The 26,478-nt window shown below is 56.5% G+C and overlaps 4 protein-coding genes across 8 annotated transcripts in view; 2 read left to right on the top strand and 2 right to left on the bottom strand.

Moving 5' to 3' along the window:
* The first annotated feature begins 271 nt into the window (after positions 1–271).
* Positions 272–4,239, top strand: SGSH (N-sulfoglucosamine sulfohydrolase). Of its 2 annotated transcripts, none has more exons than XM_075169342.1 (8): positions 272–486; positions 811–971; positions 1,217–1,322; positions 1,882–2,032; positions 2,300–2,456; positions 2,710–2,791; positions 2,875–3,078; positions 3,423–4,239. In XM_075169342.1, the coding sequence occupies exons 1-8, from the start codon at positions 399–401 to the stop codon at positions 3,980–3,982; spliced, it is 1,509 nt and encodes a 502-aa protein (XP_075025443.1). In that variant the 5' UTR covers positions 272–398; the 3' UTR covers positions 3,983–4,239. The 2 variants fall into 2 exon arrangements, with proteins under 2 accessions (XP_075025443.1, XP_075025444.1); XM_075169343.1 differs by having other exon boundaries at positions 275–486; positions 3,475–3,685.
* A 507-nt stretch (positions 4,240–4,746) lies between these two features.
* GAA (alpha glucosidase) lies at positions 4,747–11,878 on the bottom strand. Its single transcript, XM_075170121.1, has 19 exons — positions 11,504–11,878; positions 11,269–11,414; positions 10,736–10,901; positions 10,245–10,341; positions 10,042–10,161; positions 9,781–9,899; positions 9,508–9,639; positions 9,238–9,348; positions 8,935–9,048; positions 8,731–8,815; positions 8,489–8,606; positions 7,947–8,080; positions 7,662–7,813; positions 7,260–7,408; positions 7,009–7,150; positions 6,679–6,777; positions 6,324–6,488; positions 5,693–5,845; positions 4,747–5,219 (listed from the first exon to the last, which is right to left on the bottom strand). The coding sequence occupies exons 1-19, from the start codon at positions 11,876–11,878 to the stop codon at positions 5,160–5,162; spliced, it is 2,637 nt and encodes an 878-aa protein (XP_075026222.1). The 3' UTR covers positions 4,747–5,159.
* A 329-nt stretch (positions 11,879–12,207) lies between these two features.
* On the bottom strand, positions 12,208–25,665 carry CCDC40 (coiled-coil domain 40 molecular ruler complex subunit). Of its 2 annotated transcripts, none has more exons than XM_075169318.1 (20): positions 25,588–25,665; positions 25,182–25,307; positions 24,346–24,477; positions 23,780–23,951; positions 23,421–23,611; positions 22,819–22,902; positions 22,512–22,731; positions 21,504–21,661; positions 20,536–20,658; positions 20,042–20,163; positions 19,055–19,298; positions 18,765–18,947; positions 17,208–17,453; positions 16,223–16,436; positions 15,492–15,661; positions 15,278–15,369; positions 14,559–14,679; positions 13,697–13,885; positions 13,196–13,354; positions 12,208–12,580 (listed from the first exon to the last, which is right to left on the bottom strand). In XM_075169318.1, the coding sequence occupies exons 2-20, from the start codon at positions 25,278–25,280 to the stop codon at positions 12,335–12,337; spliced, it is 3,165 nt and encodes a 1,054-aa protein (XP_075025419.1). In that variant the 5' UTR covers positions 25,281–25,307; positions 25,588–25,665; the 3' UTR covers positions 12,208–12,334. The 2 variants fall into 2 exon arrangements, with proteins under 2 accessions (XP_075025419.1, XP_075025418.1); XM_075169317.1 differs by having other exon boundaries at positions 23,421–23,578; positions 25,588–25,658.
* A 332-nt stretch (positions 25,666–25,997) lies between these two features.
* The window catches only part of TBC1D16 (TBC1 domain family member 16), a 34,203-nt gene continuing 33,722 nt past the window's right edge, over positions 25,998–26,478 (top strand). For all 3 annotated transcript variants that reach the window (XM_075169315.1, XM_075169316.1, XM_075169312.1), the window contains exon 1: positions 25,998–26,090. The gene's annotated coding sequence lies outside the window, so the exon portion shown is untranslated. The remainder of the gene's footprint in view (positions 26,091–26,478) is intronic.

Genomic DNA, 26,478 nt, shown 5'->3' with positions numbered 1-26,478 from the left:
GGGCCCGGAGCTGCGCGCTCGCCGCGGCGGGCAGGGGGACCGCGGGCTGGCGGCCGCCCCGGGAGGCGGCGGGACGTCCCGCAGAGCGGGCCGGGGCGGAGCGGGCCGGGCACCCGCGCCGTGCCGGGGGGCGGCTCCGCTGGGGCTGCGCGGGAGCCGCGGGGGAGACCCGGTTCCCTGCCGCGGGGCCGGCGGCTCCGGGAGCATCCGGCAGCTCCGCCCGGGCCGGATCTGAGCCGCCGGGGCCGCCTCATGTGACCGGGGCAGAGGAGGAGCCCGGGCGGCCGGAGGAGCCGCCGAGCCCCGCCGAGCCCTGCCGCCGCCGCCCGGCTGCTGCCGGTGCCGCTGCCGCTGCCGGTGCCGCTGCCGCTGTCGGTGCCGCTGCCGGTGCCGCTGCCATGCGGCTCTGGGCGCTGGCGGTGCTGCTGGGCGCGCTCCGGACCGACGGGACCCCGGCCCCGGCCCGCAACGTGCTGCTCCTCCTGGGTGAGTGCGGCCGCCGGCCCGGCGGAGACCCGGAGCCGGTCCCGGCTCTGCGCCCGCCGCCCTCAGCCCTGGGACCGTCCCCGCGACGGGGTACCCCTGCTCGGTGCATCCCGTGGGCAGGGGAGAGGCGGCCCCGGGGGTCCCGCTGCCTCCCCGCTGCTGGGATGGTCACTGCAGCACCGGCCCCAGCCCGGGTCGTCCTCAGCCCAGGGATGCTGCCGGCGCCGTTAGCGTCCTCTGGGCTTTGCCGCCCCGCACGGTTAGGGACACACCGGGGGTCAGGCCCGGTGCTGCAGGGCTCACCCCGCACCCCTCCCGCTGCAGCAGATGATGGTGGCTTTGAGAGCGGCACCTACAACAACTCGGCCATCCGGACGCCCAACCTGGACGCACTGGCCCGGCGCAGCGTGGTCTTCCAGAACGCCTTCACCTCTGTCAGCAGCTGCTCCCCGAGCCGGGCCAGCATCCTGACCGGTTTACCGCAGGTAGGGGCACCTGCACGTGCCAGGGTGGGGCCTGCCAGTCCGTGGTGAGCACTCGGGGATGACCAGAGCTGGCGTGCTTACAGCATGGTCACAGGACCTGGCAATCCCCCCATGCCCACTGACCCGCTCTCTCCCCTGCCCCTGGGACCTGCTTCCCATGCACGCACACCTAGTGCACGGCTGGACTTGTTTTGGGGCCAGGCTGGCAGGCGTTCTCCAACCGCGTTGTCTTCCCCCACCTGCAGCACCAGAATGGGATGTACGGGCTGCACCAGGACGTGCACCACTTCAACTCCTTCGACAGCGTGCGGAGCCTGCCCCGGCTGCTCAGCCAAGCACGCGTCCGGACAGGTAGGGAGCCCAGGGCAAGCGACATGGGCAGGGAAACCCCCCCCGTGCACTGAACCCCATCGGGTGAGAGAGCTTGACAGCTAACTCACCTGCAAGCTAGACAGCACCGACCGGACCTGTGCCCATGCTCTGTCCTGACACCTGGGTTTCACTTCACTTCCCCCCACCGCTGCTCCTCTACCATCCTCCTTACACCTCACTTTCACTTCTGTTCCTCATCCTGCTCCTTCCTGGTTCCCAGGTTCACATGAGGCTCACGCTTGACCCAAAATTCCACCTGGGCTGCTCAGCTGCTCTAGCGCTTACCCACGCCTGTGACCTGGGGCAGCGTGGTCCCCGGGTGGGTCCTGTTTTCTGAGCAGATGTGGAAGTGCCTCTGCAACCGGCAGAAATGACTGAAGAAGCCAGCAGCATCTTCCACTTTCACCAGCGTTTGCTGAGCACAGCCCGTGCCGGAGCAGATGATCTGCATCAGCCCCCGGGGAGGAGACAGCAGCAGCAGCCAGTGCCCCCCCGCTCCCCGCTGCTCCTGGCACAGCACATGTCTGCGTTCTTGCAGGGATAATTGGGAAGAAGCACGTTGGGCCCGAGGCTGTCTACCCCTTCGACTTCGCCTACACAGAGGAGAACAGTTCGGTCTTGCAGGTTGGGAGAAACATCACTCGAATCAAAGCGCTCGTCCGGCAGTTCCTGCAGAGCCAGGACGAGAGGTGAGACGGACCCTGCGTCCCCGGGGCAGGCTGCAAGGGGGCACGGGAGAGGAGAGGGAAACCGGCTTCGCTGGAGACGTGTCCCCATGTCCCAGTTGGTCACAGATAGGAAGGGACACCTTGTTTCTGGGTCACCCCATATCCAGAAGCCCAGATTAGGTGGGAGTCCTCCCGCCAACCCCAGCTCACCCCTGCACAGCCCAGGGTTGGTCTCAGGGGACGTGCCCTTTGCTACACCACCTCCACCTCCACCCTCTCCATCTCTAGGCCTTTCTTCCTCTACGTCGCCTTCCACGACCCGCACCGCTGCGGGCACTCCCAGCCCCAATTCGGGGCCTTTTGTGAGAAATTCGGCAACGGAGAGAGCGGCATGGGCTGGATCCCAGACTGGAAGCCACAGCTCTACCGCCCAGAGCAAGTGCAGGTGGGAGCCTGTGGGACTATATGGGGCTGCATGGGGCCGTATGGGGCTGCATGGGGCCGTATGGGGCTGTGCGGGGCCGTATGGGGGCTGCACGCGACAGCAGCCTTCGCCGGAGCCAGGGCGGCTGCAGGCTGGCCCCCACCTCGGTCACTGCCATCAGCGTTAAGGGCGAGAGCTGGCAAAGGCCACCCCGCCATACCCCCAACCTCCTTCCCTGTGGCTGCCACGTGCCGCTTTCCCTTTCTCCATTTAGGTCCCCCACTTTGTTCCAGACACGCCGGCTGCCCGGGCAGACCTGGCAGCCCAGTACACAACCATCGGGCGCATGGACCAAGGTAGGAGCCGCGGGGGCCAGGCCGGCACCGGCGAGCGTTGCGGTCCCTCCCGCCCCCCCTCAGCTCTGCCCCTCCATCCGCAGGGATCGGGCTGGTCCTGGAGGAGCTGCAGCGTGCCGGCTTCCACAACCGCACGCTGGTGATCTACACCTCTGACAACGGCATCCCCTTCCCCAGCGGCAGGACCAACCTCTACCGGTCGGGCACGGCCGAGCCCCTGCTGATCTCCTCCCCCGAGCACACCGAGCGCTGGGGGCAGGTCAGCCAGGCCTTCGCCACCCTCCTGGGTAAGAGCCCATGCCCCCCCGGAGGGAGCAGAGGCGTGCAGAGCTGTGCCGGGGGGGCGTGAGCTGGTCCCCACCCTCTCCACGCCAAAACCCGGGGTCCTCTCCCGGAGGACAGCCTGCAGCCCTCGGCATCAGCACGGCCAGTCCTGGGAAGGGAGAGGCGGGACGACGGAGCAGCAGGGTCCCCTGCAGGACGTCATCCCGGGGCTCCGCTCTGCAGCTCATCCCAGGACCACCCGCGGCCCAGGCGGCAGCAGACCCCGGGGACCTTTCTGCCCCTCTCCAGGGCTGGGTTTCCTCCCGCGGGTGCCAGCCCCTCCTCTCACCCTTCTCTTCCCCTCCAGATCTCACACCGACCATTTTGGACTGGTTCTCCATCCCCTACCCTTCTTACAGCATCTTTGGCACGAAGCGGGTGCAGCTCACCGGAAAGTCTCTCCTGCCAGCACTGGAGTCGGAGCAGCCCTGGGCCACCGCCTTCAGCAGCCAGAGCCACCACGAGGTGACCATGTACTACCCCATGCGAGCCGTCCAGCACCAGCAGTTCCGCCTCATTCACAACCTCAACTACAAGATGCCCTTTCCCATTGACCAGGACTTCTACATCTCGCCCACTTTCCAAGACCTGCTCAACCGCACCAGGGCCGGGCAGCCAACCCACTGGAGCAAGACCCTGCACCAGTACTACTACAGGGACCGCTGGGAGCTCTTTGACTGCAGCCGCGACCCCACCGAGAGCCAGAACCTGGCCCCCGACCCCCGCTACGCCGCCGTCTTCCAGCTGCTTCGTGCGCAGCTCTTGAAGTGGCAGTGGGACACGGGTGACCCCTGGGTGTGTGCCCCCGACGCCGTCCTGGAGGAGAAACTGAGCCCCCCGTGCCGGCCGCTGCACAACGAGCTGTGAGCCTCAGCTCTGCTGGCGTCCCCCATTGCCACGGGGGGCACGAGGGGGTCGGAGCAGGATCCCAGCTGGGCCAGTCCCAAATCCCTGGGTGACACCCCGAGGCTCTGCTCTCTGATTCGCAAACCGCCTGGCCCTGGAGCATCCAGGGATCCTCGTGCCTTTAACTCGGCCAGAGGAGCCGCAGGGCCAAGCTGCTCCTCAATAAAGCCTCTGGAGGAGAGGTCTCTGTTTTCACCCGGAGCTGAGCACGTCCCTGCCAGCCCCCGGCGCCGCGGTCTCCGTGCAGCCCTGCCTGCTGCCAGCCCTGCTGCGGAGGGGCGGCGGCACACCCCTGGGGAAACGGGCCCTGGGTACCAGCCCGGAGGCGGCAGGGGCACGTTTGATTTAACAAAACGTAGGAAGTGCCCAGAGTCCCTGAGGTGCGCAGGCCAGGGGTGACGTGCACGGCAGAGGCTCGGCCAAGGCCGCACGGTGGGGGCCAGGGCTGGCAGCCCCCGGAGGGCAGCAGTCCCCGGGCTCGGAGCCAGCAGGACGGACGGGCCAAGGGGCTCCACGGCACGGCTGGGGCTGCGGGAGCAGCGGGGCTCCCCCAACGCTCTGGGAAATGGGATGAAGCCTGCAAGGGGCGCAGGCGGTCCCGCTGGAGGCCCCCAGGCAGGGACGGAGCCGGGGGGTCCCAGCCGGGGGGGGGAGGGCTGAGCCAGGGCTCAGCAGCACCTTCAGGACAGGCACCGGCAGAGAGGGGCACAGACACAGCCTGGGGCTGCTCCCAGCAACCAGCAACTTTATTCACAGCACTGCTCCCTCGCCCCCCTGCGCGGATCCCTCTCCCCAAAAACACAGCCAGGAGACTCCCCGCAGACCCTCGACACGTTACCAGTTCCGCATGTTAACAGGTTTGCTGTCTCACAAGGCACTTGGGTCTTTTTTTCCCCATTTTGGAGGGGATGAGGGTTCCCCCGTCCCCAGGGGTTGTGCAAGCCCCCCCCGATGCAGTCCAGCGCACACATCTCCAACGAACTCACGTTAGCCAGAAGAGAAGCCAACGCCCAGGAGCCGCGCGGCGTGAGAAGAGCGGCCGCAGCTCTGGTTTTACAAAGGATGGGATGGATTCGGCCCCAGAGCCGGAGGGAGCAGCATCGCCTCTCCCCGCCGTGCGGCACGGGTGCGGCACGGCTCAGGACCAAGCGATCACAAACTGCTCCCACATCGGCAGCGACACGGGGACTCTCAGCACCTGAGGGGGAGAAGGAAGGGTCAGCACGGTGAGAATCGGCCAGGACGGAGCCCAGGGGGTGTCAGAGCCGAGGGGGGTGTCCTGCCCCCCTGGGGTACATGCAGAGATGCAGCCTGGCTCAGCCCCGGTCCCGCAGACCTCCCGGGAAGGGTGCCCATGGCAGGCAGCCCCAGGAGCAGAGCCGTGCCACTGCTCCTCGCAGAGCTCCAGCCCCATCACCACACATCCTTTCCATCCTCCATCTCCCCATCCTTGCCCCCTTGCATGGCCTAATCCTGCCCCGGCCCCAGGGCAGTGACCCAGCCCATGCTGGGCAGCCCTTTACGCTCCTTGGTGCCAACAAAGCGGGTACCGTGCCATCGCTGGGGCCAAACCCCACCAGCCCCTCGGCTGAGCCCCAGGTCCCTCTCCAGCCACCAGCCGGCAGCTCCCCCCCGCTGCCGCCCCCTCCCACGGCGGGGACAAGCACTCGCCTGGGTGTCGCTGCGGTAGGAGAAGTCGCCCACGAGGGCACCGTTGGCCAGGACTCGCTGGGGAGGGCTGGTGACGCCCAGCACGGTCACGGCCTCCAGCAGGACCCCATCAAGGTGGGCGCTTGCCCGCAGGAGCTGGCTGAGCACGGCGCCCTGCGGGGACAGGGGGGCTGTCACCCTGCGCTCCTGGGTGCCAGCCACCCCGCATGCACCCAGGGCTTCTCGACACGCCCTGCCCAACGCGCTGCCCATCTGCAGGGCACCGAGCCCGCGGGGACGGGCGCTCTGCTCTCACTGGAGAGTGGCAAAGCCATTTATCAGGGGGACAGGGCTGGGGAGCATCCGCTGCTGTGCAGCACTGCGGGTGCAAGAGGAGAGCAGCCAGCTGCCTGCACAGCCTCTCCCCTCCTAAGTGGGCTCCTGCGGGGGTTCAGGCCCCGTGGGACCCCTCCACCTCACAGCGCTGTAGCCCACGCTGAGCACCCGCTGCAGGGCTGCAGCTCAGTCTGGCAATTCCGGCACAACACAGCGTGGCTGCACCGGGGCAGTGCTGCCCGTGGCCGCGAGTGCCCCAGGGGCACCAGGACCTGCACGTGGCAGTAACCCCCGTGCCCAGATGCCCCCCACTCACGTGCGTGGCCAGGAAGAGGATCTCGGTGTAGTCCCCCTTCTCAAAGGTCTGCCAGCTCTCCCCGTCATCCCAGAACAGGTCTCCCCTGGCAAAGCCGTCTGGCGTCAGTGCCACGACCAAGGCCATCCCCTTCTTGCGGGACTCGGCAGTGCTGAACGCAGGCTCCTGGGGCGCAGGATCAGGCACAGCTCCGAGCGCTTTCCCCCAGCCCCGGCCGAGCACCGCAGGCTCGCGGCTCATTCGGCATGTCCAGTCCGCCGGTGACCACGTTGCAGCCCTCCGCCCCGCCCCACGCGCGGGCAGGAGCTGGCCAGACAGGTCACCGCGGCGTCACCGCAGCGCGGAGGGGGCTCACCTGCAGGGGCAGGATGTGCCCTGCGCGGACGTGGACGTTAATGGTGTCCAGGGGAGCTTGCAAGAGGATCCACTGCCCTTTGCTGTGGATGGTGGAGTCCTAAATAACAACAAAAAGAGGAAAGAGCAGGCGTAGGGCACAGCGAGCCAAGGGGGTCCCAGCCCAGTGCCGCAGCCCTCGAACAGCCACGAGCGAAGGCAGGCGAGGCACAAGTCCCGAACACAGCCCTGGGGGGCCGGTACCAGCGGTGGGGCGCAGGAACACAGGCGGGGCCCCGTGGCGGAGCCCCCACACGGCCACCCGAGAGCCCCACGGTGGGGGAGCACCCACCCCCGCGAGGCTGTACCACGTCCCCGCCGGGAAGTAGCCGCTGACTTTGGTCTTTCCTGCCTCCAGCACGGGTGTGACGAGCAGCCCCCCGCCCCACATGAGCTGGCGGTCCACAGCCCAGGTGTTGGGGTCCTTGGGGAACCTGGGGAAGGATGGGGAGGGCAGTGCAGCACCAGGGAGACCCCGCACCCACCTCCCGCTGAGCCCGGCGGGGACCGGCACCCACCAGCCCCGGCCGGGTCGGCACTCACTCGAGGAAGAGGGGCCGTGCCACCGTCTCCCCGGCGGAGTGAGCCCGGTGGAAGAGGGTGTAGAGGAAGGGCAGGAGGGAGTAGCGGAGGTGGAGGGCGTTCCTCATGGCGGCCTGGGCGGCCGGGCTGAAGGCGTACGGCTCCTGCGGCTGCAGGGAAGAAGCCAAAGGGGGATGCTCGGACCACCCAGGGAGGAACGGTGGGCGCCTTTCGGGGACGCGGGACGGACTCCCCCTGGCACGAGCCCGGCACTGACAGCACGCAGCCCCGCAGCTGCGCCAGCCGCCTTCCCACACAGGCAGGGCAGCCCCTCGCACAGCCCCAGAGCACCCACCCCTGCCCCGTCCCCCCAGCCGCCCCCCCTGCCCGCTGCCCGGCGGGGTGAGGGCTCCCGGTGCTCACCCGGGCGCCGTGGTCGTTGTGATTCCTCATGAAGGGGTAGAAGGCGCCCAGCTGGGTCCAGCGCACGCACAGCTCCTCGGACGTGTCGCCCACAAAGCCGCAGATGTCGGCACCCACCAGTGGCACCCCGAAGAGGTTGAAGAGCAGCACCTCTGCGGAGGGGGCGCAGAGGGCATCGGGGCTCCGCAGCGCCTCGGGCACGGAGCCCACGGAGAAGGCGCCGGCTGCGGGGGAGGTGCAGGGGGGAAGCGGGGGCAGAAGCAGCCCCAGCGCCCCGCAGCCTACCTGGTATGGAGTAATAGAGCTGCTCCCAGTCACTGCCGACATCCCCTGTCCAGTGCCCCGCATAGCGCCCATGCCCAGCGAACGTGGAGCGCGAGATGACGAAGGGGCGCTTGCCCCGGACCCTCAGCAGCGCGCTGCGGGCAGGACGGGGTCAGCTCAGCACCGCCCAGCCGGGGAAGGGGCTCAGCCCCCCGCCAGCGGCTCCTAGCAGCAGCACAGAGCTGGCATGTGCCAGGGCAGACGCCCCAGGCCATCTCGCCCATGGGGCAGGTGACATGGGACAGTGCTTGGGACACAGTCCCCCAGCCCAGGAGCCAGCACAGCCACACTGCACCAGCTCCAGCCCGGGAGCTGCTTCCAGCCCCCTCCAGTGCCGGGCTGGCAGCAGCAGGCAGCGCACTGGATTATAAACCAAACCCTCGCCCACCCACCGAATGCCCCCCACGCCCAAACTGCCCATGTCGCAGCATGGGGAGGGGTCTCTCCTCTGGGACGTGCATCCTCCGGGACAGCAGGAGCTGCGGCACAAGCCCCAGGCTTACTCGTGGGAGGCGATGGCCTCGGTCAGCCCGTACAGGCTGTGCAGGTTGTAGTGGGAGGACAGGTACTGCTGGCTGGAGGCACAGATGGTCCCGGCTTGGAGGCGTCCCCCAAACACACCTGCACGGGAGAGGCGGTGGCGAGGGCGCGCTCAGAGCCCGCTCGGCCGGGACCGGAGCATCCCCCGGGCTCCTCCCGGAGGTCCCCGCACCCCTGGGCAGAGGCTGGTACCCACTCCCCGTACCTGGCACGTAGGGGGGCTGCTCCAGGCTGTTGTTGGGGCAGCCATCCTGGGAGCCCTCCACGAAGTTTGACGGCTCGTTCATGTCCTGGGGAGGGAAGGGAAGGGAAGGGGAGGGAATGGATGCCCTCGCTGCACCAGGGCCCAGCAGAGGGGCAGGGCAGGAGCCGGGGAGCCACAGCCAGCAGCTCTGCTGGGGCCACTCACAATCCACATGCCATCGAAGGGCACTTGGTCGTGGAAGTCCTTCACCATCTCGTGCCACCACTCGTGAGTCTCTGGGTTGGTGAAGTCCGGGAAGGCCGTCGGGCCCGGCCAGACCTGTGGGAGGGAGGCAGCAATGAGCAAAGCCCCCCTGTCCCCAACCCGCTGCACCCCACAGCCCCCGCGTGCCACCCCACTTTCCACCACGGCCATTCCTCAGGAGTTTCCCTCCGGCTCTCGGGGTCCCGCACCCACGGCCCTGCTCAAGCCCCCTCCCGCGGGGATCGGGCTGCTCCTCACACGCACCTTCCCGATCAGGGGCTGCCCCGTGGCGTTTCGGATGAAGACCCCTCGCTTCAGTCCCTCGTCGTAGGGCTTGTAGGTGCCGGGAGGCCCCGAGCTGCTGATCCCAGGATCCTGGCAGGGCACAAAGCCGGGGCTTCACCAGCAAGGGCAGGGAACGGCCTCCCCCTCCTTCCTCAGAGGAAGCTCCATCACCGCCCCTGGGGGCAGCCGGAAACCCCGGTGCCAGCCCACCCACGCGGGAGCCCCGGCACGGCCGGGGGTGTCACTCACCACGATCATGATGTACCTCAGGCCGCGGCGGTGGAAGTCCTGCACCATCTCCGGGTAGTCCTTAAAGCTTTTCTTGTTGAAGGTGAAATCCCTCTTGGCGTCCGTGTAATCCAGGTCGTTCCACTGCACGTCCTGTGGAGGGTGGCACCGGTGCTCGGGGAGCAGCAGGGAACCCCGCACACCGCCACGGGACCCCCACCCCACCGGGGCTCCCCATCAGCCCCCCCACGGCCGCTTTTGGGCAGAGGCTCCCGGGGAGCAGCCGAGACATACCAGGGGGAAGCGGGCTGCCGTCATGTTGGCCACGACCTGCCGGGTGATGGCGGTGGAGGAGTAGCCCCAGCGGCAGAGGTGGAAGCCCAGGCCCCAGTACGGGGGCATGAAGGGGAACCCTGAAAGCCAGGAGGGCGGGTGCTGGCCAGGCGGGCACAGGGACGGCCCAGCATCGCGCTCCCCCGCAGCCCTGCTCTGCCACGCCGCGCAGCTCACAGCATCCCGGAGCGCCCGAGCCCCCCGCCCGCAGCTCAGCCCTACCAACGACGTCCAGGTACTGCCGCACCACGCTCTTGGGGTCGGGGCCCAGGAAGACGTAGAAGTCCAGGATCCCGCCCGTCGTGCGCCAGGTCAGGGCCGGGCTGGGCTGCAGGAGCACATCTGGGAAAGCACAAACGCCGGAGGAACAAGCTGAGGACGGGGACGGGGGCCAAGCCCGCGCCCGGCGCCTCCGCGGGACTCACCCATCGCGTTGCTGTTCAGCAGAAAGACACCGTGGGCCGAACCGCCGTCCTCCATCCCCAGGTAGAAAGGGTGGGAGCCGTAGAGGTTGACCTGCGGCTGGAGCAGAGCACAGCGCGGTGCCGACGAGGCTCCGCTGGAGACCCCGGTGCAGCACGCACCCGCCCACCCACCCGCCTGCCCCTTGCCTCCGGCCAGAAGCACCATCACGGCTCAGGGTGCAAACCCAGGGCTTGCGGCCCCAGTCGGCAGAGCTCTGCCCCAAGCAAGAGTCCTGGACTGCTGTGGGGGAAAGCAGCTCCCGAGCAGCGCAGAGCGGAGCCCCTGACCTGGGGACAAGGGTCCCATGGGCTTGTCCGGGGCTGAGGCCAGGTCCCAGAGCTCAACCAGCACAGACGCCTTTTCCCAGCTCCGGACAAGACATAAGAGGCCGTGGGGCCACCCCTGCAAGCGCAGATGAGCCATCTCCCTTTCCCTCAGCCCTGCTCCGTACCACAGGCGCCATGTCCCGATTCCAGAGGGTGACCCTGGTCCACGCCGTGTCAAGGACCAGCGGCGTCAGGTGCTCCCCCAGCCCAGAAATGAAACGGGAGGGCAAGGAGGTGGAGATCTGCAGGAACTGGTCTGCGAAGAAGAGGGGCGCGACGGTGGTGTTCAGCCTGCCGGAAAGAAAGGGAGACTGCAGTAAACAGCCCCGGTGGTGCCCAGCAGCCGGGGAGGAGGGAGGCACTGAGCTGGAGGACCACCAGCCCCGGGGAGGGACGCGGATGCTCTTCACCACATGAAATAAAACCTGAGCTCTGGGATTCCTGCTTCCCTTCCCAGCCACCAAACTGCAGAGGGGGCCAAAGCAAAGCCCCTGCAGCTGCTGACTGCCACCCTGCTGCCGTCACCAGTGTCCCCTGCCACGGCCCTGCTCCCGGCCCGTGCATTGCTGGGGCTGGTGTCAGGTCCCGCTTCCAGACCGAATCCCTTCGGGAAGGCAAGGGGAGCCTTCACCCGGCTCGGGGCAGGACGGGCACTTACAGGACCTGCCCGCCGCGCTGCCGGTAGACGACGAGGCCGAAGGGATCCTGGTTGACCTGCAGCCCGTAGAGCGTGGAGGCGGCTCGGCCGCTCGCCCGCGGCGTGGCCAGGGGCACCTCGTAGCGCTGCCGGGCCGGGTCCCGCAGCTGCGGGGGCAGAGAGGGGGGTCGGTGGGGCGGGGGCCGGGGCCGGGGCCGGGGCCGGGGCCGGGGCCGGGGCGGGGGCCGGAGCGCACCGTGAAGCGCAGGCGGGCGGGGGTCTCCAGCGCCACGTCCAGCCGCAGGCTGCCCACGTCCCCCGGCAGGAAGCTGGCGGCGACGCGGCGGAGCCGGGCGGTGTAGCCGCTGGCGGTGGCCGTCAGGTTCTCCGCCCGGTAGCTGCGGTAGCCGCGGGGGAAGAAGCACCAGGGGGGGCCGGGGCCGGGGTCGGCGGGCGCGTAGCAGCAGCCCCGCGCCTCGCAGTCCGCCCGCGACAGCAGCCGCTCGGGGCCGCAGTCGAAGCGGCCGCCCGGGGGCACCTCGCAGCCGGCGGCCCCGGGGCTGCGCGCCGCGGCGCGGACCAGCAGCGCCAGCAGCGCGGCGGCGGCGGCAGCGACCCGCGGCCCCGGCATGGCCCCGCCGCCCCGGCCTCCCAGCAGGCGCGGCGGGCCCGGCCCACGTCACGCCGGCGCCCGCGGGGCGGGACCGGGCCCGGCACCGAGCGGGCGCCTTCCCCTCCCCGGGGCCGCCCCGGCCCCGCCGCCGCTCGGGTGTTGCTACCGGCCGGAACTCAAGCAGAAGCCGGTGGGGGAGCGGGGCCCGGGCGGCCCCTCCGGCCAGAACGTCACGGCCGCACCGGCCCCCGAGCCCCCAGGGCCAGGCCGGGTCAGCGGGGACAGGGAAACTGAGAAACCTGCCTTTTGCAGCGAAGGTGACATGTAAAAAGAAAGAAACAAAAAAATTTGCAATGCTACATCTTTAATAAATATTACACCTTACGCATGTTTATTTTATTTATTCATTTACAAAGCCTGCAGCCTCTAGAAGAACAAGAACAGACGCTTATGTGTATTTTGTCCGTGTCTCTGTCAGCCTTCCTGCGAGCCCAGCCTGGATTCCAGGCACTGACTGAGCCACTGGAGAGCCCTTCGGTGCTGGGGATGTTCTTGCTGGATCTGGTGGACAATGGCGTTAATGGTGCGGAGCCGGTCCTGCAGTTTCTGCTGCTCGTTTCTCCAGGCTTGTTCGGTGCGGCAGAGGGGAGTGTACTTCCCTTCCTTCAGCGCCTGCAGATGCTTCTGGCGCGTCTGGTAGGCCACAATCTCCAAAAGGTTCTGAGAAAAGCAACAACGGAAATTGCTTTGATAGCAAACTGCACAGAGAAAGAACTGAAAACAACGTGATTCGTGTCACTGGTGCTGTAACCATTGTATTTTGAAACGGAAGGGTACTGCTATAAAGTCCCCGTTACAACAGCCAAACAGCGTCTCCATTCTGAGTGCTGTAGAGGTACAGTCATGTCACAGAATTCCATGAATCAGAGAAATACCCGCGCGTACAAGGCCACCCTTGCCAGGACAGAGTTTCACCAACTTAAAGACACCACAGGAGGTCATTCAAGACCTTGAGCTGGCTCTCAAAGTTGTAACACACTTACGAGTAGCCAGCTAGCGCTCACAAAGGGTAGTTGTTACGTATTTTCAGGACAAACGATGTCCTTCAGGCCGATGTTTCCAGGTGAATGCTGCCTCACTAAGGGTGCAACTGCAGCATCAACTCAGGACCACTGTGAGCCCTCAGAATGTGCTCAGTTCACTTAATTGCTAAAATTACATGCCAAGCACGCCCAGTTCGGGACAGTGGTGAGACAAAGAGCCAGGGAGCTGGCAACAGAAGAAAGCAGCAGGTTCTATTTAGCTTGCCTGCTGCAAGGAGGAGGATGTGCTCACCCATCGTTTCCTGTTCCGAAGACATTCTGCATCTGAATGGAGGCGATCGGACTCAGCCTGCAGTCCGTGCAACTCTTGCTGCTTTTCCGAGAAGGTGGCACTAAGGGACGCTTGGGTGCTCTCCAGCTCCAGGATGGTTTTGTTGCAGTCTTGAGCGTTCTAGTAAACGGAAGAGAAGGAAATGGCAGATTCTGGGTCTTTAGTTCACCTGCATTCCCGGCCATTTTCCCAGAACTCTTTCTTTTTCTTTTCTTTTTCTTTTCTCTTCTTTTCTCTTCTTTTCTCTTTCTTTTCTCTTTCTTTTCTCTTTCTTTTCTCTTTCTTTTCTCTTTTTCTTTTTTTTTCCTAATGAGTTTCCAAAGCCCGTCCCCTGCACAGCACTGTACCTGTGCAGGGGCTGTGTGCTGACACCCCGTGTGCCTGTGCTAAGTGCGCACTAGTGCTCATTACAAGGCAAACACGGGCTACGTGAGCTCTCGCAGCCCTGCTTTACTTGCTCACCTTCTGGGTTTCACTGATCTTCTTTCTCAGCTCCTGTTTCTTGCGGTGGAAGTCACTCTTGGTGATACGTTTCTTATCTGTTTTGTTCTGACCCTCTCCATGAATCGCTATCACCTCTCTACGAGAAACAGATGCCTCCATATCACGAATCATCTTCTCCTGCTGCTTCATCAGCCTGCCATAGCGGACCTGCCATTTTTCAAGATATAAAATAGGCTGAAAATAACGAACAGTTACGAATGGCACCTAACTGAAGTCTTCTGTGTGGCACACCCCCTCAACATAAACCAGACACATGTGACATGTGAGCCTTGGCAAGACAAATTTGCTCTAAATTCAAACCTAGCTTGCCCTGTGTAGATCCAGAAGGCAGAGGGCTGGATTATCAACTCCTCTAAAGTAATCTTCAAAATGTTTCGCTGGAACTCATTAGCAACAGCAAAAGCAGAAGAGCAGAAGTATCCTGAGAACGAAAGGGAAGAGTTGCTTTGCCAGAAGACAGATGACTTCCCTAACCAGTGATTAAGGTGATGCAATATTTAGTAATCAACATTTCTTTGCTTACAAATTGGGGTCACAGAAATAGGTGGCAGACATATTACATTTTAAATAGCTTTCTCAGGTATATCTAGATTCTGCTGCAGCCCATTACACAGCATGCACAAGGAACGCATAAAGTGCATGCATGCTGGATGTATTTAATTCAATCTAGCTGCAGGGTGGTAAGAATTCCAATACTGCTAGCCTTGAAGATGCTACTTCTCCAGCCTGTTTCTCATCTCCTGCCTTATGTTTCAGCAACTCTAAAGCTGAATACGTCATGTGCACTTCCCCTCCTCAGTTCTCTTTCCCAGTGGCTTACTTGCATCCTATGAATCTCTGTTCTCATGGCTTCGATTTCACCTTGTCCTGCCTCAGAATCCACCGCTGCACGCATCTCTCTTGTCAGCTGGATCTTTTTCTCCCATAGCATGATTTGATGCCTTCAGTAACAGAAAGGGAAAGCAGTGCCTTTGTAAACAACAGAGAGGATGCTCTCTCTGTGCGTTATTGGCAGCACACTCCCAAGATCAATGCTGAAAACAGAGCTGAATGGTTCGGCAGACACTAAGAATTTGCATACGGGACATATAAAAGGGCAGCAACAGAGCAGCGTGAAATCAGACAGGAAGTTCCGCAATTTAGAAAATGGCACGATGACTGTAAAAACAAGTAAGCCCAGACTGACAGGGGGCTGATGGACCCCAATTAATTGCCCAGTGCAGCACATTCGCTCTGAGCTACTGGCCGAGGAGATAGCCTGCAGAGTCTTCCCATACAGATCTTGGCAACATCCAGCACAAGCATGCTGGAATCGTTAAAGCCAACATCCTCTCAGCTTTTGCTGGTTCCAGAGACGGCTAAAGAACCTTTCAGTTTCTGTGTTTCAAGAACTCATTAAACTCCTTTCATCTTCTCCAAAGACAGAAGGACATTTGCTGCTGCTGGTTCAGTTTGATGACTGGAGAAGAAAGGTAACATGGACATATATACAAAAGTTCAAACACTGTGGCACAAAGCAAGAATCTCTCTGGTACCTACTCTGCTTCCACCAGGCTGTTTAGGAGTCTGTCCTTCTCCTCAGTCAATTGACTGTGCTTCTCCTGCATCTCAACTGATTCTTTTTCTGCTGCCTAGAGTTGAGAAGCATAAACCAATAAACATTGTCAGACTGAGAAAGATTTACAGGATCACTGTTTGCCTCTGATCTGCAAGGGAGGTTGAGACCTGGAAATAAGATGTCAAGCCTCTGTACCTTGAGAGACCGTACAAACTCGTTCTCTGTGATAACATTGCCATACTGCAGCTCCTCGAAACAATTGTTGTTCTTGTTGATCAACACATTCAACTTTATCAAGTCATTTGACATGTTCCTCATGTGACGTTCAATGTCTTTCTGTTCTTTTGTTTCCTGCTGAATTTCATCTACAGGTGAACAGAAGAAAGTCTTAAAATTCCCAGGAACACTGGGTTGAATGCAGGCAAGGTGTGATAAACTGCTATTAGATCAGACAACACTGCATGCGGAGCCACCTGTGTCTGACACACCCAGCCAAAACCTTTTTCGTCAAGCCCAAAAATCAAATAAGGTTTTGAAGGAGAAAACCTTATTTGGAAAGAGTTGGAAAAGAGTTGGTTTTGGCCAAGGAAAGTGCTATCATTGGTGGGGACACTTACCTACCAACTACTTGCAAACTTTATTTAAGACATGTAACACATGACATGGTCACTTAGAGTTCGACTGTGTCAGTTAAGACAGCAGGATTGATCGTTATAGAAAATAACGACATGCAAAACAGCAGAAGGTGCCTGGCTTTTAGCCCCTGAGAATAGTCCTGGGTTCATTTGCATTATTGCTCACACATATATAGGAGCACTGAGGGCATTCTTTGGTGAAGGTCTAGCATAATACATGGGTAAGCCTTCGCTCCCTTTTTTGTCCATTCATGGATGAACATTTTAAGAAAGAATTAGGGAATTACTTACTTTCAGTGCGTACTTTCTTCTGCTGCATTATTGTGATCTGTTTCTTTAACATATCCAAGGAGGCTACTTGTTCCTCCCGTTCGTCTGTTAACTTCACCAGCTCTTTCTGCAGATTGAGCCAGTACTTCTGTAGTGTCATCACTTCAGAATTATATTCTTCTATCTGCTTGGTCAGCTTGTTGATCTCAATTTCCAATGGTCCCAATTCTTGCCCCTGTACGAGGGCAAGGTTTGAGATTAATCAGGCAGAAGCTGCTGGAGCACTTGTTTATAGCATCATTGCAGAAGGCCAGTCCAACTGCTGAGATGCCTACTAAATACTTCAACTATACTGTTATTTTGTCAGGTAGTTACTTTTTGCCTCCATTTCCCATGACTCGGATGGGACTAATAATTCCTGACCTCACAGGAATAAATGCAAAAGAAGCCCAAAAGGCTCTCAGACTCTGTGGTGAGAGGCCTCCTAAGCTCTTACAACAGGTACATGTGGACATTCAAAAGTTTGCGAAGTGTATGCCACAATAATCACTTTTGCATTGTATCCATAAAGGTCTTACAGCTCACAGTGCTAGGAACAGATCGGGGTATCATCTGAATGGGGACAACCATCAAGCAACTTAAGTGACTCTGCCTGTTCCATTCTTCCCTCGTCAGTCTTTGCAGATTTTATAATGAGATCCTATTTACTCCCAGAGTATTGATGTCATTCAACATTTTCATCAGGTGTAGAAAACTCCCTGCAGAAATTTGTGCTAGGCACACCCTCATTTCACAATTCCCTAATGCCAGGTCCTCCTCACATGCATTAAGAACTGTTTGACAAATGTAAACATGGACATTAACTAGTGCAGCTTTTAAATCACTAGTACAGATGCCTGAAAGATTTAACTATCCAGCACTTATGCAGTTACATTTATCAAGGGCATCTGTGGTCACCACAAAGAATAAAATCAAGTTTGGCATTGAAACGTTAACGTATACGTACCCCCTGCTGAGAAAGAATCATCTCCAGCCTCTTGTTGTACTGGCTGATGACCCTTCGCTTGTTCTCAGTCAGGAGACTGCACTTTGCAATCTCACTTTCCCTGCAGCTGATCAGGTCACGGATATTTTTTATTTCCTCGTCCAGCTCACAAAGTGTTTTTTGGAGAATTGTCAGCCTGCAGTTGGTATGAGTTGCATTCAGAATAACCTGGGCCATATCATTCTCAACCTTAGAAAAATGCAGCTCCTAGGAATATCAACAGACAGAAAACAAATTACTGTCACCAACAGCAACTCATTGATTTGTAATGCCTACTTATCAAAGCACAGGAGTCAGGGGATTTACGTTCTACTCCCACGTCTGTGCTGCAAGCTGTAAGCAAGCTACTTACCCTCTCTGTACCTTTGTTTCTCCAGCTATTGACAGGAGATAGCAATATTTACCTCTGCCATAAGGCTGTTGAAAAGCATTAAGGAGCCTAAACATCCCCAAACCCTTTAAGAGACCACACTCATCACTTCTGCAATTATCTTCCCTGCCTGGATGTCTCTAGTTACCTGGCTAACAGTAGTAGGGCATTACTATATTGTACTTCTCCACCATGCCTGACAAACGTATTCCTCGCCTAACAACAACTGTACTAGCCAGAAAGTGTCGGTATGTCTTTCGTTTGAGTGCGGTATGAATGCAGCCAAGTAACTTTCAAGAGCCTGATTGCTACTTCTGCACAGCCTGGACCACACCGCGAGAGGCTGCAATTTGGTCTTTTCCAAGTCCGTAGTCTCTGCTCTATATTCTACTGTGCAACACAGATGCTAATAAGAGTCAACGCAGAGTATCCACTTGTTTGTGTGTCTGTCGGAAAGGAGGGTGGAGGGGCCTTTCTCACCATGAAAGGTAACCCTGGAAGTCTTCCAGTTGCTTAAGATATGCACCTGATTTAAAAAACCCAGGGGCAGGCTGAAGTAACCCATGGAAATACAGAGGTGTGAGCGCGTTGTGTTAGTGCCAGCCCACATAACTCAATACAATAAATACTATGCTGAATCTTCTAGTTTTTCTATCTGTACCAGTTACACGCTCCCAAAGAGAGCAATTTATCATGCCATGAAGAACTGTGGGTCTGGCTTGACTGTTCCTTCGACTGTAATCCTTATTTGGAAACTGAGAGTATGCCTGTATCACATTCCACAATGCAGTATAGAGATATAAGTTAATGTGGAATATAGAAGTACCACATATGTATTGCAGGAAGACAATAAGATAAGAACTTGAACCACTTTATAGTAAACACTCCCAGGATTCATCATTCTGCCCCATTTTTTAAGTAAAGAAAGAATAGTATGTTACGTATCAGGCCTTTTTGGCCAAACTCTCTCGCATACATGAGAATCCTGCAATAAGATTACTGGAAGAACTAAATTGAAGTTGCAAACCCAGCAGAGCTTCAATTTTGGACCTGAAAAACAAAATGAAGACACTGACAAAACACACTTGAGAAACACTGCTCTAGGCTGTTTCCTTCCCCTGCCCTCCCAAATGGAAGAGATACCATACCAGATCTGTTCTTCTCCTATGAAGTTTTGCAGCCAGCTGGGAGAAGTGCTTTGTGGCTTTGCTGGACATCATCTGTTCCTGAAGCTTTGCCATGATTTCATTCTCCATCTGCTCTTTGGCATCTGTCCCTTTCTCTATATCCTTACTGACGGACAGCAACTCATTCAGACGAGCAGCTTGATCCTAAAAGGTAGGGAAGACAGAGACAGGATCACTACAACTGTTTGGGGAAGGGGATTAAATACCTGTGGCCAGTTCAAAAGATTCTTCTTCCAAGTAACTCTTCTCACCATCTTGGTCCTATTGAGGGCCTGCTCTGTCTCATGGAGAACGCGAGTATAGGTGCCAGATTCGACCTTCAGGGCCTCCTGTCTTGAAAGGCACTGGGCAATCAGTTTCTTTGTCGTGTTGGCATCATTCTGTGAACGGCTCAGGATGGTGACAAGCAACTCATTCTTCTCCTCCTCCTTCCTGATCGACTTTCTACAGCCATGGATGTCCATTTCTAGGGACTTGAGGTCATGTCTGTACTTGCTGGAGAGGCAAGGAGGATGGAAAGTCATCACAGGGATTGATTCATGTGCTGAATGGTCATCTACAAATTCCTCTTTTCAAACATGCTATTGTAGCAACAACCGACTAAGAAGGAAGATCTTTATAAAGGCTAGTCTGCTGTGACAGTGCAGAGTCATCAGAATACGGATGGAGACATTAAGATTTAAAAGGAAATGTACGTAGGAAAATTAATTCCTTCTTTCGGTCCTGTCCCCACCCTCCATTCTTACCAGGATGCCACCATATAAAAGCGTATTGTATGTCCTCAGAGAATCAGTCAAGTTTTAAGACTCCAGACCAAATAAACACTTCCTTTGGCAACAATAGGAAGGTTTTCCTGAAGATTTCTAGAGACATCACAAAATCCTAATCAAAAGTGACAGATAAATCCTTCTTGCTGTCTAGCTCTTTGGATTGAGAGATGTTGCAAAGGTGAAGGAACTCTTTTAAAGGAACAAAATATGAATAGAAAAACTCTAAATAGCTACAAAACCCCACATATTTCAAGGGAGAGTTGTGTTTTGGAGAAAGAAAATAGTAACAAAGAACTGTACTTCTTATCCTTTAACTTATTACGTGCTTTAGAGCAGCAAACTTGTTCTGTCTAACATATCCTGCACATACAGTAATAAACTTGACAGAAGACATACTGCCCCCCTTTTAGAATCCCTCCTGTCCAAATTATTTGAGGTCTCTCCTGGGACTGTTTTCAGATACCATACCTCAGCAACTCTTGTGTGGCAATATAGGCCTCATCTCTTTGCTTCATTCCAGCCAAGCTGCTATTCCAGTGATTCATCAATCGCTTTTTCTCCATGTTAATAGCCTGTACCTCCATGCAAGCCTAGGGAAGAGAGAGTTGGTAGACAGAATGAATTTATACTGTGCTGGAAAAATAAATTCATGTTACAATGCAGTATTTTTCTTCTGTTCATAATATGCTGGCAGGAACAGCTTCAACTAATATGCATCTGGTTTATTGTCACACCAGACCACAAAGCATAGATCTGCAAGGAAAAAAACATGCTGAGAAGGTAGGGGAGGAAGTGATTTACAGGCAATTCTTCAGGGGGGGGAAAAAAAGTCTTCATTCCTACGAACGGGAACAAACCATACAACTCTGGCCTAGATTGTACATACCACGTGAGCATGAGCCAAAGCGGTCAGTCCCTCCAGAGAGAAATATTAACCGGAATCAAAAAAAGCACCCTCCTACCTCATTTACTGCTTGCCGAGTTACTTTTGTGTCCTCTGCCTGGGCCACAAACTGAGCTTCAAACAGAGCAATCTGTTCTTGTAGTTCATAGACTTTTCTTGTTAAGCGGTCTACTAGAAGATCCTAAAGAGTCAGAGCCAAACAGTTAAGGATGAGCAATATAATCTCAGTCTTAACCAACTATATTCTAGAAGAATAACATAGGCTAGAAAAGGGATTAAATTGGCAACTGCATTAGATTTGATTCCTACTGAAACTTTTCCCTTCCTATACAAATAACTCATGAATCTGACAACTTTCAAAAGAATGAGACCTTCTTTGCTGATTGTTTATTATTCCATTTGCAGTAGTAAATTGATACTTCAGATGTGAAGCAGCATTCATTCCTGTCAGCATGGATTATATTGTGCCACCTCTCCAGCAGCTGGGAATCTTAATACTTCATGTTTTAAAATCCTTTGTTAAAAAACATCTAAATACATTTGATTTCAACTGTTTGCATGCAATTCCACATTAATAATAATCAGCCTGTGTCCTGCTGCAAGCAGAAGGCAGCAGAGGGAGCTCCAGCACACCAACCGGCTCAGTTCATTTTCAAAGTTCGCTTTTCATTGTGAAACTCATTGTGACTCCGAATAATTCTCGAGACTTGAACATATGACACTTCTTCGCTAAATATCTTTCTGCCCCCACACCCCCTTTGCTTGAGTGAAGAGTGATTTACAATTATAAGGCTTGTCAAAAACCTTTGGGCAGTACATGCCACTATCTCGGTGTTAGGGATTCTTCTCATTTTCAGAAAAGCCTGTGGTTTTTTTCAGTTATTTGGGAAAAATAGCCCCACACATCTTCCATGATTCAGTCACTATAGCCTTCCTTCTGACAAGGCAGCATGTCCTCCAAGACTCACCCCTAACTCTCATCTGTATTTATTTATTTATTTTAAAGAAGACAGTTTTACTTGATACCTGTTTTCTCTTTTCCACCTCAGCCTGGACCTTCTCTGCCTCAGCCTTCTTTGTCGACTGTTTCATTAGTAAAATATTATGACGCATATCCTGGTCCATATTCTGCATGTAGAAGAGATGCAAGGCCAGGTTTTCAACCTGGGTCTGCATTGCAGAAACTGGGGATGCAGGAGGAAAAATATTTACAGAGAAGCATGTTTGTAGGATACACTTTAAACAGAGATAAAAGGGAAAAAAAATAGAGAAGCACCCAAAGCAAAACCCGCACACTTACCAGCTAAATCAGCCCTCCCTGAAATAAGAATTTACATCAGCTTTGGAGTATAGCTCCACAAGCAAAGCTAAAAATTTTGGTAAGCTATTCCTTGATTCCCAGCATACAGAATCCCAGGAAATCAAAGAAGGGGCCCCAGGAGGCTGTGAATTCACTTCTCTGCCCCAAAACAGAGCTGTCTCTTTCTCAGTCTGTTGAATGCTTCTCTATTTTTTTCAATAATCTGTAAAAACTTTCTAGGTAATTTATTTTAATGCTTAGCTATCCTTGCCATTGCAATTGTTTTACTGTTTCCTATGTCCCAACACCTGCCACACAAAAAGAATGAGTCAAGTCCATTTCTTTGGCTGGAATGGGCTGCCACATGGATGGTGCTCTCATACTCCTGGATGCCCCTAATGATCTATGACCTTTGCAATCTCATCACACCCTTACAGAGACACAAGTAAACATTTGCCCAATGATGGGCATTTTCCTCCTGCTAAGTCACAGAACAGCCTACCTGCCAGGAACAGTTTTAGTTTTAGTCCTAAAGACCTTCTTAGAAGTACAACATGGTCTTAGAAACAATAGAAATTATATGGCAACCAGGAATATCTGTGAAACTTTTCAATGAGTGCATTATTCCTGATTAATTTTACTGTATTTTTCAATCCAATGCTTGACTTATATTCAAATTCATTTCTCCACATAGTACTAGAATTAGGAAATATTGCAAGGACTGCCTCAGTCACCTTTCTTGCGTTCATCATCTGTGTTCTGACACATTTTCTTGTAAGTAAGCCTGAGGGCCTCCAGTTCCTCTTCTAGCTGCCGACGCACTGCGGCCGTCTGAGAGCGGCGGTCATGGCTCTTCTCCAGTTCCATCCGTAGATGGGCCAGCTGCTGCTGCGCTCCGTAGAGAATCACCCCAAGCTCTTCTCTCTGTACTTTGCCCTTCTTTGTTGCTGTCCTCTGCAAACACAAGAGGAAATCAGCTATCTCACTTCAGCTTGGACAGGGATGGCTGCTATGGGAAGGCAAAGAAAGAATGCTGTATACCAGTTCCTGAAGCTCTAGGTTCACTTTTTCCATCTGCTTAGTAAGGTAATTCTTCAGGGCAGCCTGGAATCTTCTCATCAGAGGCTGTAAAGAAGTATGTTGTTGATAAACTTGTAAATAAATTATGAAGAAACCTTATTGCTACTCCCAATATTAAATAAAACATCATATTTTCTGCTATAGACACTTGCATTCTTATTTTAGCTACACTCGCTGTAACAAGTGAGAAGAGTTATATAGCGCGTATTTGTTGACATCAGAAAGTGACTACTGAGAATATTTGAAAATCAGAAACATATAGGAAGAGCTACATCTGACAACCCATCCACTCACTCTTGCTGCAAGTACTTCTCTTTCAGGAGTACTGAAGAGTATCAGATTTGCCCACTACATTGCTCACTTCTGAACCTGCAACTTTGGGGTTAATATTGAGGGAATAGACACATTCAGGAGTTAGTACTTTTGCAAAAGCTGTTTTTAAACTTTTTTTTTGTAGTTTTTGCATACAGCTAAGCCACTGCTTACAATTCACCTCGCACGTTTTATACAAATAGAAATATCAAGTCTGCAAAGAAGAATGACAATATTTGAGGACTTCTCACATGCTCTGGATCCAAAACAACCAGTTCTGTTTCTTCTACGGTTTCTTCACTTCTTCCGCTTATTTCATGTTCCTCAGCTCCACGCTGCTGGTATTCCTTTTCCCACCTTTGGTCACCATGCTCACTAGTAAGCTGACCGAATTGCTCAAAGGCAGACTCTGAATAGAGAGAAACGGGTTCTCCAATGTTACCTGGACACCCCCCCCCCCCCCGCAAAAAAAAATATAGAGAGAGAGACTTAGATTTCATAGTATTATGCCTCCAGCTGGATTAACAATGATCAGAAAGGGAGAAAACTAGAAACTGTGCTGGATAGATGGTATCGAGTATTGTACTGTTAATAAGGAACTGAATGATACCTGACTCTGGGCAGCTGCTCAACTCCACCGACAATGCAGATGCCTGCGGAGGAGCTCTTGAAGATGTATGGGAAGGGTTTCCTCTGTCTGTTATTGGCTGCTCCATGTCACCCAATTCAGGAGGACGACTGTCTAATTCCACTTTGTCCGAGAAAGTCTCAGGAGATTTTTCCTGAAACATAAAATCCATCATGTGAAACAGCTTTTCAGTCTAACTCTATTTGCCCCTAAAAATCTGCTTATTTTTGCCATCATGAGACATGAACAATGCAGACAAAGAATTAACAAGAGGACCTTGTTCTAAAATCAGCACACAGATATACTGGCAAAGCTGTGTCACTCGGGATAAAAAAAAAAACTTTACACATATATAGCACAACAAAGGAACCTCTCCAGCTTTGTCAGAGTTTTTGTATACTTCATGCTTGACCAGTTAGCTTCTCTCTGTTCCAGTTCTGATTGGTTTTGTGTTTTCAGCAATAAAACTGCAATGGGAGTATTTAAAGTTACAAATACTGGTCATGCATTCTGTGAATAGGATTATATATATTATTATAGTGTCTCACTTCTGCAGAACCAACGAACAGCTCTGCAGCTCCATAGCTTCCTCTTTCTGCTGGGGGACATGTCTCTTCTTGGTCCTCCAGAGGAACAGACTCTTCCTCTTCATTGTCGTTCCCGTTCTCTGTCTCTATTGCCTAGCATACAACACAGGCGAAAAGCAGAATAGCAGCATTATAACAGGTTGTGTACTTTGTTTAATGTTACTGCTACGGCATTGTAACAACTGCTTTTTGTCACAGGGGACAGAAATTTAATTTAGAAGTTTAATCTCACTCGCAAAAACGGTCACCCAGCTAGCATTAAGATAGTAAAGATCCTGACAAAAATTCCACACACCGCTTTTAGTTTTACATGTGTTTCTACCTCACATCTATTTAAAAAAAAATGCCCTTAGGGATTTATTAAAAGTCTACCAGCTTGCACTACATGTAGCCAAATTATTCTCTTCTTTCTTTTTAAAGAGACACTGGTTTATTCCATATCATCATTTGCCAAATTCAAATATTGTGCAGTACCAACAGAAGGAAAAAAACTTATCACCAACAAACCTCAAAAAAAGAGCCCGAGTATGTGCATCTATGAAATGTGGATAACTTCCTTTTTAAAGTGGCTACAGCAGAAATGTGCTATCCAAGAACTGAGTGAGAAACACCTACTTCAAGATGCTGCTGACACACAGGACAGTAACTAAATGTACTTTCTAGTGGCTTTTTTTAATACGCAGGGCAAGACTGCAATAATTGCTCGCTTGTTGTATTTCTTCCTATTGAAACTGCTTCCATGAAGACGTCGCTCTGTTGGGAACATGCTGCCCCGTGAACGCCTCAAAGGAAATCACCTCCATAGCAAGATGCGACGGAACTCTGATTATATCCCGCTCAGCGGAGCCGAATTCCAACCCAGAACCCTCTGCTGCGGCAGCGGGGGCCTCCTCCATGGTGCGGGGGCTGGGGCCGGCCTCTGCCTGCAACCAGAGCGTCCCGCAGGAGAGAGAGGGTGAGTAGTGAGTACCAGCCCAGCGCCCGGCTCCCAGAGCCCGTTACCCCGCCGTCTGCAGGCCGCCCCCGCGCCGCGGGGCTGGGCACAGGCACACACGGGACCGGGGAGGCCGGGCGGTGCCGGGCCGCGATGGCGGGCCGCGATGCCGGGCCGGGCGGTGCCGGGTTGGGCGGGGCAGGGCCGGGCCGGGCCGGGCGGTACCGGGCCGCGGCGGAGCCCCTGTCGCGGCCCAGCCCCGCACTCACCCGCCGCCGGCTGCACCATCTTCCCGTTGCCAGGCGACGCGTCAACACCCGGTCACGTGAGCGCTGCGGGCCGCACCACCTCAGCCCGCGGAGGGGGACCTGGGCCGCACCACCTCAGCCCGTGAGGGGTGGGGGGGCTCGGGCCACACTACCTCAGCCCGCCGCTGCCCGCCGGGCCCGGGCGAGGCCCGCGGCGTCCCGGCCGCGCCAGCCCCGGTGCGGGGCGGCAGGTGACGGCGCCGGGGGCCGGGCGGGGCGAGGCGGGGTGTGCTGTGCTGGGGCGGGGGGTCCCTCTTTGCCCTTCCCTCGCGGAGGCGGCCCCGCCGGAGGCGGCTGCCGGGCAGCCCCGGGTCACGCCGGCGGCGGGCGGGGCGGGGCCGCCGGGTGGGCACTCCCCCGCCGGGCCGGGCCGGGCCGGGCGGAGGCAGCGGCGGTTCGGAGCCCGCCCGGGGCCGGGCCGGTCCGTCCAGCCGCCAGAAGTTTCCCCGGGCTCATCGTTGCCGGTAAAAGCGCCGGGGCCGCGCGGGGCGTCGCTCGCCACGGGCGCGTTGGGCGGCGTGTAACGCCGGCTGCGTGCGGCGGGGCCGGGCCGGGGCCGTGCTTCGGGGCTGCGGTGGGCGTGGGGGATGGCGGGCGGCAGCGGGGGCCCGGCTGACCTCCGCAGCGGCTGCCCCAGCCCGCCTGGGTCCCCGGGACGGCTGCTCGTCACGCGTGTCGCTGTCACACGGGTTGGCGGCCGGAGAAGGGGACGAGGCACCCGGGTATCCTGCCCGGCGCCCTGGTGATGCATCCATGTTTTTATCCCACTCTTTGTCTTCCCTTCCTAAGCCCCCCCTCCGCCGCTGCCTGCCGGAGCCCCCGCGGGAGCCCCGCGCTGCGCGGAGGGTCGCG

Source organism: Calonectris borealis, chromosome 20 (genome assembly GCF_964195595.1).
Source record: "Calonectris borealis chromosome 20, bCalBor7.hap1.2, whole genome shotgun sequence".
Taxonomy (NCBI): domain Eukaryota; kingdom Metazoa; phylum Chordata; class Aves; order Procellariiformes; family Procellariidae; genus Calonectris; species Calonectris borealis.
The sequence above is the reverse complement of the archived record's forward strand: the minus strand, read 5'-3'. Positions and strand labels throughout refer to the sequence as shown.